The 15725-nt window shown below is 33.8% G+C and overlaps 1 protein-coding gene across 6 annotated transcripts in view; it reads right to left on the bottom strand.

The window, feature by feature from the left end:
* The window catches only part of CNT2 (Concentrative nucleoside transporter 2), a 51929-nt gene that overhangs the window by 152 nt on the left and 36052 nt on the right, over positions 1–15725 (bottom strand). For all 6 annotated transcript variants that reach the window (XM_014240172.3, XM_036372305.2, XM_070107781.1 and 3 more), the window contains 5 exons: positions 8050–8209; positions 2715–2919; positions 851–1615; positions 273–600; positions 24–204 (listed from right to left, as the gene is read on the bottom strand). In XM_014240172.3, the coding sequence (XP_014095647.2) occupies positions 24–204; positions 273–600; positions 851–1615; positions 2715–2919; positions 8050–8209 (1639 nt within the window). The remainder of the gene's footprint in view (positions 1–23; positions 205–272; positions 601–850; positions 1616–2714; positions 2920–8049; positions 8210–15725) is intronic.

Below are 15725 nucleotides of genomic sequence, written 5' to 3'. Positions count from 1 at the left end.
GTGAAAAAATCTAAAAAACTCACCCGCAAAACTAGCAGATACAAAACACACTATGCTGCCAACCACAAATGCGCGCATGGCAACCGAAGTTATCACATATCTCCTATTTGGTGCCATAGCGCTGAGGGTTCCAATGAGTATGCCCAGGGCACTCGGATTTGCAAAGCCGCAAATTGCAAATGTTGTTATGCTTATGCTGCGAGCCTATAAAATTAAAATGAAGTCACAGGTGTTCTTATATGGTGTTTTTGTTTGTGAGCTGTAATTATTACTTCCAGTTCTCCACTTTTGATGTATTCGCCCAAACGCTCATAAGCCACAAATTCATTTATGATTGACTTAGTGGCGATAATTTGTGCTACAATATTACAGTCCTTATAGGGCACACCCATCGTCCACACCAGTGGTATAAAAAGTTTTGAAAATATCCATTCAAAATCTATGTCTTCCAACCCAACTAAAAAACATAGCCAGTTAACGACGCCATTTAGGAATGCTACAAACGCAACAAAAGCGACGATATTGGCAGTTATTCCTGCCACGATTGGTATGGCATTATTGGCTCCGTTCGACGCTGCGTCCAGTAGTGAAGAGTCTTCTCTGTATTGTTGTACATGAAATGAAATAGACATATCAGCCTTAATGGAATTATGAAATATAAATGAACATACATAAGAGTATAAGAATAATATATGTAAATTTGTAAGAACAAGCGAGATAATGGCAATAAGAAATAAAGATAAATCGGCTCATAATGTCAATAATAATTGATATGTGATATGAAAATCGTGTGTGGTTTAAAAATTTTTATAAAATGAGCGTTGTCCGCTGATAAGCTATATTAACGTACGATTTCTCCAGTTGAATATTCTTTGAAGAAGTTTGACTGTCCTCCGTTTCCGGCATGTAAAGTTTTGAAAAAGCCAAAGCCGCTGGAGCTGCCATAACGCTTGAAGTTATTAAATGAGCTGCCGAAGCCCCAAAGGATAAATATGCTGCCAATACCGTTCCAGAGACTGTTGCGAATCCAGAGGCCATAATTGAATGCAATTCACTGGATGTAAGTTTGTTAAGATATGGTCTAATAAGCATTGGACTCTCTGACATGCCGAGAAATATATTAGCGGCTGACGTAACACTTTCACAAACAGTTGTACCCAAAATTTGCTGCAGCAGCCAACCGAGTTTCATAACTAACCATTGCATAACACCCCAATAGTGTAAAATTGAAATAAAGAAACTGAAGAAAAATATCACCGGCAAAATTGCAAAAGCGAAAATTCCTTCATCGATTACTGCATCTCCAAATACGAAACGACTACCTTCATCACTAAACGAAAGAAAAGTGGCTACTTTATCGCCAAGACATTCGAAGATTTTACGTCCAACATCCCATTGAATGCACAGGATACCCAAAATAAATTGGCATACTATCCCCGATATCACGGTTCGCCAATTGATTGCCTTGCGATTTGAAGAAAATACGTAACCTGCTAATATGAGTAAACATGGAGCCAACAGCGATCTCAATTTATTTCTATCATCCTTGGTTGCAAAATACAAAAACACTGCCAGCAAAATTACAAGAACTATGAGCATTATACCGGATACAAGTCTAAAGTGGAAGAAAATTAAATTAACATGTAAATTAATATGTATGTATGAAAACTTTTCAAATTGTACAATAGTATAACTTTGCTGCTATAATCACGGGTATTTCATGTATTATCACAAAGTACTTCAACATTACCCACAAAACACATTAACATATCATTAAAGTACTCCATGGAGGATCCAGGGTATATTACTTTCGTAAATAATCTCAAATCTTGACTTCTTAGAGTATTTACGGGAGATTACTTTCGAAACAAATTTTTTTTGTTGTATGTAAATCTATAGAACAAAAAAACAGAGGGCCATGAGTTGGTTCACGGGTACAGAACAGAGAGGAATTTTGTAAGTACTCCAATATAGTTTAAATTGATCGTCAATGCAGTTTTGCGAACTGCACTCACATTCTGTCACTTTTAAGAATAATAATCTTGTTTTGACTTTGCACTTATTACAGAAGTACAAGTATATTATTCAGCGGCTTATGGTATTCCAGGAAAATTATGAAAATGGATGATTTATAGGAAAAGTCTTCGAGGATTGTTAACAGGAATTCAAATTATTAATTCTCTAAGATCTTTTAAGAGCTGTTTGAGAATGAAGAGCGAACTGAAATAAAAAAGTACTAAAGTTAAGTAAAAATGCTTAATTTTGATATTCTTGAATCCTTTACAAAAGTAAAATAAAAGGAACAATACGTCTCATAACTGTATCAGGTTTGGTTAAATAGTTCCGTAGATCATTTAAATCTACTTTACTTTTTTTGAGCACTAAAAGCATACAAAATCTCTTTTAAAGAAGTACTAAACAAGTAAGTTTAAAAAGAACTAAATAAATAATATAATAATTGTGTTCATAAATTTTACAAAAAATTATAATATAATCATCTATTAATGATTTATATGACATACTTTTGTTTGTCAGTGTTATACATTAAAAACCTGTGCTAGTTATTAATATCATCATAAAACAAAGAAAACAGGAGAATTTTATATTGACCTACATATACACATGTCTATCCGCATTATTCGTTCGCAAAATTTTTATCCAGCTTTTGATCACTGCCCGACGAATAATAGGTATAGTAATAAGTAAATATTTACCTTGTTCGACTGAATTTCTTCCATCGCTTTCCAAATGGATAAATATAATTCCGATGTAAGTTCCTGCCTACCGTCGGTTTTATGATTTGGAAATATAAGAGGCCAAGGTAAACGAATGCCAATAGTAGTACTAATAATCCATAACCACTGCAGAACTGAATGCCACATAATTTATTTGGTTGAAGGGAATCGCACTCGTTGTTCTCTACGCAAAATTAAATCATAATAATATTAAATATTTAAATTTAACCAGAGGACCGGAAAATTATTATATTGAGGATATGAGGTTTAAACCATTCATATTCAGTGCTATACGATATTATGTCTAAGAAAACTTGTCAAATTAATTTAATTAAAATATCCTTAATTTTGACCAACATAAACGGTTTAATGTCAGGAGAAAAGTGGAAAATTAGTAGGATATATTGGGACTAGGAGGTCTGGACGATTGCATTATATTTTGGGTATCACTCTGGGGAATCTAAGGCCCCTATTACGGTTTTCAACCACACTGCATTTTTTCTAAAAAAAATTCGGTTGAAGTGTATGAATCTTAACAATATTTAAGGCTATTTTTCAATGGTATATCAAATTTATTTCGGTTTAGTAATAAACATACATGTGAGAGGTTGATTTTGCAAATCAATTTTTGAATGCAAGACTGATAAGGTTTTTGTTCAACTCAAATGTATTTGTACAAATACGTGGATTGTCTAATATTTATTTAGAAAAAACGAAAACTTTATATTATAGGCGATTTATTTCTCAAGATATTGTAACGGGTTTCTCGATAAATCGTCTACCCTGAAACTCAATCTTTGGTTCGATTACTAGATTGTTAAATAATAGTCTCATTTAAATGGCTATACACTTATCTTTATATCTAATACTAACAACGTAACGTTTTATTAATCATTATCGTCGATTCTATTTTGTTCTCGCATCCATGTTCGTCGCAATATAAAACATTAAAACGACGTAGAATTTTTTTAAATTTTACTAAAATCTACATGTAGTCAAACAAAACTATGAGTCTGCTTCATCTGAATTTTTTACAAATCATCTCAAAAAGTGTACTACACGATAGTAAATTTTTTTTTAGTGATAGTAGCATCAGAGAAGGGATAGAGATATACCCAACTCATCTGTCACTGGAAATGAGAGAGCAATTGCTAAACGTCAAAATCTCCGGAACTCAGTCAACTGTCGAAGCTCTGGAGGTTTAGCAATTGAAAAAAGAGGGACGGCTAGCAGAGAAACTATATCATTATTATTAAAATTATATAATGTCGAAACTGACTATAAATATTATTTTGAAGATTACATAATTTAATAGAGTCGCAAAATGATATTCATATCAATAAACATGATTGCATATAAACGTATAAAAATATAAGCCAAAAGGCTAACATGCAGCTGCAATATCAATGCAAATCTCTGAGTATAATTTTCATTGAATTCTCAGCTCTCTTTACGCGCCACTGTTAAATTTTTCCTTCCGAGCCAGATGTGGTAAAATCCACTAATAGAATCTTGTTAGGTTTTGACAATTCACACGCTGGTCCGCAATTGAACCTTCTCTATGATATACGTTCTCTGCGGCTAGATGGAAACCCTACCAAAAAAATATGTGAACAAAGAGATTTGTTGCCGCTGTTGAAGATCATTAACAAAAATTGGAAAACAATGAAAATTAAAGAAAACGCGAAATTAAAATGTATGAAATGTAATCTTTTGTGATGCCATTCCTCGTAGTATTAATTTTTAATTTATGGTAAAATGGTAGAAAAACATTTATTAATTGAGAGCTAATACATTTATTCAGTTTATTAAGTATTGAAAGTTCAAAAATCAGTTGTTTTAATATAACAAAAAAAGTTACAAAAAATTATTCAAATAGTTTCTCCAGATGCTTAACTAGTTTATGTATAATAATATAATAATAGTTTTGAGGCGCTCTTACGCTGGAATGAGTTGGACATCCCTTTATCTCTGGTAGCACTATCAGGCGAAGACGTTAAGTCATTGTGTCGCCACATGTTTTAGGAGAACTAATACTTATTAAGCAAAATTAAAAACTGGAATATCGTTGTTAATCAAATATTTGAATTAATGAACTTGTGAGTTGAAAGGAAAATAAGAAAAAATATTAACTTGCGCCAAAGCTATACCTTCATAACACAGAAGATGATCGATCAGTTTGTACGGCAGCTATATGCTATGCCGACAAATGAACATCTTTTTGGGGAAAAAGTATGTGTACAAAAGTTCAGATCGATATCTCATAAACTAAGAGATTGGTTCGCGTATCTACAGACAGACTGATATGACTAAATCATCATACTGATTATACTGATCATATATATATATATATATATAATAGGTGTATATTAAAGAAATCCATTTTTCCAATAGATGGCGTTCTTTATCTGTATCTCGCGTTGTATAATCCGATCGGGTTCGGCTAGATGGCGTTAGAAAGATGACATTTCGTACTAAAAACGCAAAGATGCACCATGCTCTGGAAAACCAGTTATCGAAAAAATGTATCAAATAATGGAAATCACCGAGTCCAAACATCGATTACGATTTTCCAAAAAAACGTTTAGAACCATTTGAATAAGGCTGGATACAAAAAGTAATAATTAAAGCATTCAATTTCATGCAAAAATAATGGATTTCTTTTAACTACACCTAATATATTTAATGTGCCCGTCTCTTTTCAAACGATAACTTCCGTTTAAGTTTTAATAACACAACGGGCAGCTAGTTACGAATTTAAAATGGGTGCCCTACAAAGCGGTTTTATTTAAACACTTAATGGGCATGCTTCGTTAGGTTATGCCTTTAAATATAACATGCTAAAATTTCAAATCGATATCTCAATAGTTGCGGCCATTTAAAGTGTAGCTGCTCAGTTCAATCCGGTCCACCAGTTTATTTTTAAACATTTTTCGAATTTGCCTATGATAGCTCGAAGACAAATCACCCGATCATTATGAATTTTTTTTTTGCCTGTTCATATAATTTTACATACAAGGTGCGTTCCAAAGTAAACAGGACTTTAAAAAAAAACAAGTAAGGAAGAGTTAAGTTCGGATGTAACCGAACATTTTATACTCTCGCAAAGTCAAATGGTATACTCGTTTGAGATTTCTTTGTGGATTGGCTGATATTTTCGGTAGAAGGTCAACTATAGGCACTGGGGTCCACATATTTAATACTTAGGGGCTTGAACAGTTTTGGTTCGATTTAGACAATTTTTGGTCACAAGGTGGCATACATTAAACGTATTATTCACGCAAAGTTTTACCCCGATATAATCATTGTTGCTTGATATGCATAGTGGAAAGTGAAAGAATCAGATGGAATTGAAAATGGTGTTATATGGGAAATAGGCGTGGTTGTTGTCCGATTTAGCCCATTTTCGCAATATAACATAGAAATATGAAAGAAACGTTATGCACCGAATTTGGTTGAAATCGGTTAAGCAGATCCCAAGATATGGGTTTTCACCTAAAAGTGGGCTGTGCCACGCCCACTGTCTAATTTTGAACGCGGTTCCTATAAAGTCATCTCATACCATCCCAGAGATAAAATTTAATGTCTCTGGCGTGTTTAGTGCTTGATTTATCGCGCTTTTAGTAGTTTTTAACAGTACCATTATATGGGGAGTGGGCGGAGTTGCCACCCGATATCAACTATTTTCACACTGTAGGTAGTGGTTCTAAAAACATTTGCTTCCAGTGAATTTTGTTATTATAGCATTAGCGGCTTAGGAGATATGCACATTAAATCTATTAGAGGCGGGACCAAGCCCACTTTTAAAAAGAATTTTTTAACTGCAGATGCCACTCCCTAATGTGATCCTGTGTGCCAAATAAAATTCTTGTATCTTATTGCGGAGCTTAGTTATGGCAATTTATTTGTTTTTGATTAATGGCGTTTTGTGGGCGCAGCAGCGGTCCGATTACGCCCATCTGCAATACCAACCGTCTCACGGTACCAAGAAATATGTCTACCAAGTTTCATAAAGATATCTCAATTTTTACGGACGGACGGACAGACAGTCACCGGATTTCAACTCGTCTCTTCATCCTGATCATTTATATATATATAACCCTATATCTAACTCGATTACTTTTAGGTGTTACAAACAACCGTTAGGTGAACAAAACTATTATACTCTGTAGCAACAGGTTGCGAGAGTATAAAAAGACAGAACAAATGGGTTTATCGGCAAAATCAATTAATTTTATCAAAATAGTCTCCTTCTGCTTTAATACAGCTTTGTGCACTATCCAAAAGCATGTTGAACGAGTGTTTTAGCTCATTGCCCGGTATGGCCGCCAGTATGCCGGTGCAAGCCTTTTGAATGGCCTCCACGTCTGCATAACGCTTTCTTTTCATCGGCAAATGCATTTTTCCGAAAAGGTAGAAGTCGCACGGTGCCCGGTTTGGTGAATACGAGGAGTGGTTGATTGTTAAAATGTCAAATTGTTATTGGTCAAATAATCGGCCATAAGCGTCGATCGATGAGACGTCGCATTAGCGTGCAACAAACGCCAACTTCCATCTTCGCGATATTCGGGCCGAACACATCGAATACAGCGCACCAAACGCTTCAAAACTCCAAGAATACCGCATTAACGTTTTGGACGGGTGAAACAAATTCTTTGTGGACAATACCCTTGGAATCATAAAAACAAATCAGCATTGTCCTCACTTTTGACTTCTCCAGGCGCGATTTTTTGGGTTTCGGCTCATTTCTCATTTATATCCTCACGACCGCTTTGAAAACGTTGAAACCACTCGTACACTCCGCTACGGGATATGCAATCATCGCCATAAACTTTTTTCATCAATTGAAACGTTTCGGTAAAAGTTTTACCAATTTAAAACAAAATTTAATGTTGGCTCTTTGTTCGAAGCTCATTTTCGCACCGATGACAAAAACATACTGACACTTAAAACGCAATAACTTCAATCCTATAAATGAAATGTCATGAAATTTTTACTGGAAGTTGATAAAAGATAGCAGATTCTAATGCACTAGTCAACATATAGATGGCGCCACTAGAGTTTACTTTGATACTTTTTTACTGTTTACTTTGGAACGCACCTTATAGACATGTATGTATCCAATGCAAGTAGCGTAGCAGTAGGTCAACACTTTGCCTAAAGTTCCAAATTAATGCATTTTTTCTTGTTTAATTAGTATTGTAATTAGCAAAAAGAAGTATTAAACTCAAACTCAATACAGAGAAAAAAATTAAATTAAATTAAAAATAGCCTTTATTTCAGAACATTAAAATTCCTTCAATAAGAAACTCACCGACATTGATATAGTGATACGTAGCATAGGCGAAATATCCCGCGACAACAAGGTGTATTCCCACTGTTAGGCCCTTTTGAGAAGCTTTTCGTATTCTTCGTTTTATATTTGATATATTTGATCTACTTTTGGATTTCAATGCAGATTCACTTCTGTTGATCTGAAAGCAAAACACATATAAGATAAGATTATCAAAACTTAGATTCTATGAAAACACATACAAACATATGTATGTAGAAACCAAAAGAAAACACCTGTATATAATTGTACATTTGTACATTTTAAAAAGTAAGTATACCACATTCAAGTCGCAATGCATATATTAATTTGTGCACAAGTGCTTTAAAATCCTTAAACGTCATATCTACATCACCTTATTTGCTTCGACTATCATATATTCACTATAAATGCAACATTTTTAAATTGCTCTTGGTACATTGAACTTAAACTGTACTGTATCTTTTGTTAATAAATCCTCTGCCAATAGCGCTATTCAGTAACTGGATCAACTTATTTCACACTATTTTTAAAGTTCAACCTTTTTTGGGACTTAAGAATTTTTTGAATTTTTAACTTTACTTTAATAATACAAGTACAAAAGAGTTAGCATAACGTTTGAATCATAAAGTGCTTTTTATTCACTAAATCGAACACTTTCAAAAAACCTACCGTGGGATTTTACACTCAGCTCTATGTACGTGCATATGTATATTTTATACACTCGCAATCTTAAAACGTATGACTTTTCAATCATCTTCTAAAAGAGAGTTGACTTCGTTTTCTAATTGTATTGTTAAAATATTTTTCTTTAGGGTCCAATGGGCTAATAAAATTTACGTTTACACTTTTTAACCCATTTGTTTTATATTAGTTCGATTAATAAATTCGAATATGAAAATATGCGAAATTCTCATCTGTTCAACTTTTTATAAACATGTAAAAACTGAAGAAGTTAGTACATTGGATTTCCACTTAGTTTTCATTGGCAAAATTAAAAAACCTGGAGTAATTAATATAATAATAAAGTTTTGCACTACACTTGTCAATGGTTTAGTTTATTTAAACGAAATATAATATTATACCTAGGCTTGTCTGATTAACAACGCCTGATATATATATTATTGATTACCGAGATACGATTGGTTCATTATAACTGATACATCAGACTGATGTTTTAACGGATGTTTGTAACAATACAAACTAATCGAGAGCAATAAAGAATTGAATATTTGGTATAAATTTTGCTACCTCGCTATACGTCCGCTCGTTATATGGCATTTCGCTATAACGGCCTTCTTGAATTAAGCACATTTTCGATATGCGGCCTAAAATGTTTCCTTATAACGGAAATAACTTAAAATATTAAATTTAACACATGACAACAAAAAACATCCGTATTCCTAAGGCATTCCGCGCAGGGCACATTTTCTTAGCAGCACAGCCAAGAGCGATTTTTTTTCGTTTCACTTTTGTTTATAGATATTGCATTTTGTTCGAATTAGTTCGAATTATTAACTTGTTTATAAATATATGTAAATACTTGTTATGTATTTTTTTTTTGATTGAAATGGAATAAAAAGACCATGTTATATATTCAACAAATTTGGAACCGCATTTAATTCGTATGATTTTGTATTAAAACAAGTAAGGAAGGGCTAAGTGCGGATGTAACCGACGTCAAATGGTATACTCGTTGTAAATGTCTTTGTGGATCTTGCCGCCTTGTTTTATGTTGACCGATATTTTCGGTAAAAAGTCAACAGTTTGTGTTCGATTTAGAAAACTTTTGGTCACAAGGTGGCATACTTTAAATGTATTATTCACGCAAAGTTTTACGTCGATATAATCATTGTTTCTTGATATGCATACTGGAAAGTGAAAAAATCAGATGGAACTTAAAATGGTGTTATATGGGAAGTAGGTGTGGTTGTAATCCGATTTCGCCCATTTTCGTAATATAACATCGAAATATGAAAAGAATGTTATGTACCGAATTTTGTTGAAATCGGTTAAGCAGATCCCAAGATATGGGTTTTCACTGTCTAATTTTGAACGTGGTTCCTATAAAGTCATCTCATAACATCCCAGGTATAAAATTTAATGTCTCTGCTTGATTTATCGCGCTTTTAGTAGTTTGTAACAGTACCGTTATATGGGAATTGGCCGGCATTGTCAACCGATTTCCCCCATTTTCACACTGTCGATAGAGGGGCTAAAAACGATTGCTTTAGTGGTTTAAGAGATATGCACATTAAACCTATAAGGGGGCGGGACCACGCCCAATTAAAAAAAAATTTTAACTGCAGATGCCTCTCCCTAGTGTGATCCTGTCTACCAAATCACAGTCTTTTATCTTATTGTGGGGCTTAGTTATGGCAATTTATTTGTGTTTGATTAATGGTGTTTTGTGGGCGTCTGCAATATCAACCGTCTTACGGTACCAAGAAACATGTGTACCAAGTTTCATAAAGATATCTCAATTTTTACTCAAGTTACAGCTTGCACGGACGGACGGACGAACGGACAGACAGTCACCCGTATATCAACTCGTCTCTTCATCCTGATCATTTATAAACACATAGCCAATAAAGTCTGCGTTCACCCGACACTATTTTTTTATGTGAAGTAAAAACACAATGTAAATAGGTAATTCAGTTCAAATTTTCTACATGTATTTCTTCTTTATATTTTTAAGTTCAAAATGCAAAAACAAAAATGTATATTCCTATTTTAATTTTTGTGATAACGGTATTTTAGTGTAAGGAAAAGTAAACATAGGCACCGTTAAGTCTGCGTTCAGCTTTAAAATTAGTTACAAAAGTATTAAACACAAAGCCTCTTTAGTCATTATTGTATGCTGACGAATTCTTTTTTCAACAGATCCCATAGATGCTCAATAGGATTGAGGTCAGGTGATTGAGGGGGCGTTTTAAGTTGTCTAGGAGCATTGTACAAGAGCCAAAGTCTAACTGTTTCCACAGTATGCTTCGGGTCATTATTTTGTTGGAACCAAAACGTCGAAGATAAGCCAAGATTCTCTGCACTTTGTTCCAAATTGTAATTGTTAATTTATAAAATTATGAGCAAATTCAATGCGCTTTCACCTGTTTACAAGTGAAATATATGGTTTCTTTCGAGCGACTCTACCATGATATCAAGCTTTTCGTAAAATTTTTCTAGCAGTTTCGGTATAGCTTGTTTTTTTAATGGTTATATTTACGCTTTCAATAATCTTTGTGGACGTAATTCGATGGTTAACTTTCACCATATATATTATTTTCCGTTCTTCCCGAGCTGATAATATTTTCGGACGGCCAGATCGCGGTTTTGACGTAAAAATTCCGTTTTTCCAATAGCCCAATTTTCTGAAACTTTCGCCATCTTTCCACAACTTAATGATAATTTTTCTTTCCGACAGACTAATTTCTTTTCCTTTGGTTTTAATTTTTTGAAATATTATTAAAACGCGCCACGAGCTCTTTAAGCGACTAATTATATTAAAGCACAATAGAATCTACACAAAAAGAACGAACAAATTCATGAGAAGTAAGGGTATTTCCAATTCAAGCTAACTGAACGCAAACTTAGTGGTGCCTATGTTTACTTGTTCTTACACTAAAATCCCGTTATCACAAAAACTAAAATAGGAATATACATTTTTGTTTTTGCAAGAAGAAATACATGCAGAAAATTTGAATAGAATTACCCATTTACATTGTGTTTTTACTTTACTTAAAAAAATGTGTTGGGTGAACGCAGACTTTATTGGCTATGTGTATCCAAACCCTATATCTAACTCGATTAGTTTTAGGTGATACAAACAACCGTTAGGAGAACAAAACTATTATATTCTGTAGCAACAAGTTGCCAAAGTATAATAACCGATTCCTTATACGGCTTTTCGCTTTACGGCCAAGTTTCGTGGAACGTATACAATATTGTATAATGAGTTGATGTGAAAACGTTAACCAGAGGATCGCAGTTCATTATATTAGGCATATAAGGTTTGGACCAAGTCTAGATCAATTTCGTTCATATTCACCGGTAAATCAAGTAATTTTTAAGAAAACTTGTTCATTTAATTTTATAAAACTATACCACGTTTTGTCAGGTGGAAAGTCGGAAACTTTTATATAGGCTCTATTGAGGGCAGATAAAGAGATGGGCTGATATCTTACATATTCACTGTTATTTATGGTATAAGGCCAACCGGAAGTTTGAAAATCTTACATTAAGTCTATGAGAGATAGGTGTAGTATATACCCGATTATATCAATTTTTAACAATACAACATACTATTCACAGAATGAAATGCTCTTAGTTTCATTAATATACCTCACATATTATTACCAACATACATGGAGTAAATCAAGCGGATTTTTGAAAATTCTGATATTAGTCAGATCATACACGGATCATACACGATCCCGCGGGGTATCACCACACAAGTTGACAACACACATTTTGACTCTCCACACCCCAACTAACAAAAGGGATGGTCCGCCCAGCTGATTCACCTCTTTTTTTCTAAAGCACAAATCCTGCGCGCAACTCCTTCGGTCTATGGTCATTTCTTCCATATTTCGTTCCACATCGAATCGTTATTTAAATTAAAGTTACATTCAGTGAGAATTGTAATAAAAATAAAGTACCACTTTTTGGTAGCTGACACAAATCGCGCTTTTATAAAATTGGGCACTTTCGATTCATGGTCCTTCGAACCATAACGAATGGAATCTATAGTTTTAGCTTTTACAAATACATATAGTGTGTATAGAAAACAGAAAAATACCAAAGTACTAAGGAAATAGTGCAGTGAAAAGCAAAAATATATATATATAAATATACAAGGTGTGTTCCACAGTAAACAGGACTTTAAAAAAAAAGACAGAACAAATGGTTTATCGGCAAAATCAATTTATTTTATTCAAAATAGTCTCCTTCTGCTTTAATACAGCTTTTTGAACGGTCCAAAAGCATGTTGAACGAATGTTTTAGCGCGTTGCCCGGTATGGCCGCCAGTATGCCGGTGCAAGCCTTTTGAATGGCCTCCACGTCTGCATAACGCTTTCCTTTCATCGGAAAATGCATTGAATACAGCGCACCAAACGCTTCAAAACTCCAAGAATACCGCATTCACGTTTCGGACGGGTGGAACAAATTCTTTGTGGACAATACCCTTGGAATCATAAAAACAAATCAGCATTGTCCTCACTTTTGACTTCTCCAGGCGCGATTTTGGGTTTCGGCTCATTTCTCATTTATGTCCTCACGACCGCTTTGAAAACGTTGAAACCACTCGTGCACTCTGCTACGGGATAGGCAATCATCGCCATAAACTTTTTTCATCAATTGAAACGTTTCGGTAAAAGTTTTACCAATTTTAAAACAAAATTTAATGTTGGCTCTTTGTTCGAAGCTCATTTCCGCACCGATGACAAAAACATACTGACACTTAAAACGCAATAACTTCAATCCTATAGATGAAATATTATGAAATTTTTACTGGAAGTCATATAGATGGCTCCACTAGAGTTTACTTTGTTACTTTTTTACTGTTTACTTTGGAACGCACCTTGTATATATATTCTATACTTATACACATATTAATAATCAAAGTGTGTGACAAGTGCATTAACATACACCCAAAAAAAAAAAAACAAATAATATACACATAAAGATTTCAAACATATATATAAAAGTGCGTGTGACTCAAAAAATAAAAATATATACAAAAAATGCAAAAGATTTTAACAATCGAACCCAAAAACCGTGCGCGATACCTAAAACAAACCTCAATATAAAAACATAAGTATAAACAAACGGGCATGGATTTAAAAAACAAAATGCACCAGAAGCCCATAAGCAGCTGGAAACCTTCAGAAGAAGGGAAGGAGATTTGCGACACATGTATACATATATGATACATACATACATTAACCCTTGAAGGAATCAAAGTAAGCGTATTATATCCTTTATTATTTTATTATATGTATGTATAAAATAGTTTTATCTGATATAAAACTTGTAATAAACCAGTAAGGAAGGGCTTAAGATTAAAAAATGTTGCGAAAGAATTCAACATTCATTATTCCGAATCCCGATGTTGGGAGTTTTTGGGTTTAAATTTTTTTTGAATCCGGTATGTGGGATGAAACAGTTTTTATTAATATAACTTACATATTTGCGAAATAAAGTCAGCCGGAAATTCGAACATCTTTATATTAGGTATATCGGGGCTAAAGTAAGTATTGATCCGCTTCAATCTATTTTTGACATACAAAGATTTTTTTTTCGAATTTCAATAATTTATTTCACAAATTGACCAACAGTTTCGATAAAAAGTTTGCAATAGGAACTGTGATTTTGACAATTTTGGGTCATAAGGTGGCAGACGTTAAAGGAACTATTTATGGAAAGTTTTAGGTAGGGATTCTTATAGGATTTGTCCTTAGCGAATGTGGTTATTGTAGCTTTAGTGTTTTAGGATATATATACATTAAACCAATAAGAGGACGGGGCCACTTCCATTTTATCAAAACTTATAGCCCACATATGCCTCTTTCTATTGCGACCCCCTAAGTATAAAATTACAGTTTTGGATCATAACTTATTCTTAGTCATGACAATTTAAAGGTTTTGTATGTACGTGCTTGTCAAGGAACATGTGCACCAAGTTTCATTAATATATCTGAATTTTTACTCGAGTTACAGCTTGCACAGATAGACAGACGGACGGACGAACTGACGGACAGATAGACATCGGATCTCTACTCGTCTCGTCATCTTGATCATTTATATATTTATATAGTACTATATTACAGTACTAGCTCCAAATTTTTTTTCTCAAGTTGGTACATCTGTCGTAAGAACACATGCATAGTTACAAGTTATTCTGCCAAATAATTCTTTGTTTACAAGCCAATTGAATTTGACGTGTCAGAGTATTTTTTTAATATGGAAAAAATTTAATATCGCGCAGTGATTATATTCTTTGTTTTACAAGTTTAAAAGCAAAAAGCAAGGGAAATTTATGAACAATTGTTAGAAGTGTATAAGGAGTTCTCACCTTTAATTCGCATGGTTCAATTTTGAGCTGGTGAGTTTAAACGTACTCGTATTATGCTTGAAAGCGATCCACGCGAAGGACGATCAAACCCCACAACCATACCAAAAATCATTGAGCAAGTTCATAATATTGCTAGTGAAGATCCAAGTTTGATGAAATTGCTTATGCCATAAACATCTTAGACGAACGAGTACTTTATATTTTACATAGAGAATTACATTTGAAAAAGCTGTTTGGAAAGTTAGTGTCGCACATGTTAATAATTCAACAAAAACTGGATCGAAAACAAATTTCTCAGCATAATTTTGAGCGTTTTAGCAGGAATAGGATAGACAGGATGAGACTTGGATCTACCACCATGATCCTAAATTGAAACAAGAACGTTTGCAGACTGAAGCTGGTTGTTCAGCTCCGAAGGTTGTTCAGGCGAAGTCACAACGATCAACAAAGAAGGTTATGGTATCAGTTTTTGGGATGCATAAGGAATTTCGTTGATTGATTATCTGCAGAATGGTATAACAATAACTCTAAATATTATTGCAGCCTTTTGGATTAGCTAGATGATGATGATGATGAATTCGTGAGAAAAGACCTGGTTTGCAACACA

The sequence above is a fragment of the Bactrocera oleae genome, chromosome 4, assembly GCF_042242935.1.
Source record: "Bactrocera oleae isolate idBacOlea1 chromosome 4, idBacOlea1, whole genome shotgun sequence".
Taxonomy (NCBI): domain Eukaryota; kingdom Metazoa; phylum Arthropoda; class Insecta; order Diptera; family Tephritidae; genus Bactrocera; species Bactrocera oleae.
Note: the sequence above shows the minus strand (reverse complement) of the source record. Positions and strands in the feature narration are given on the sequence as shown.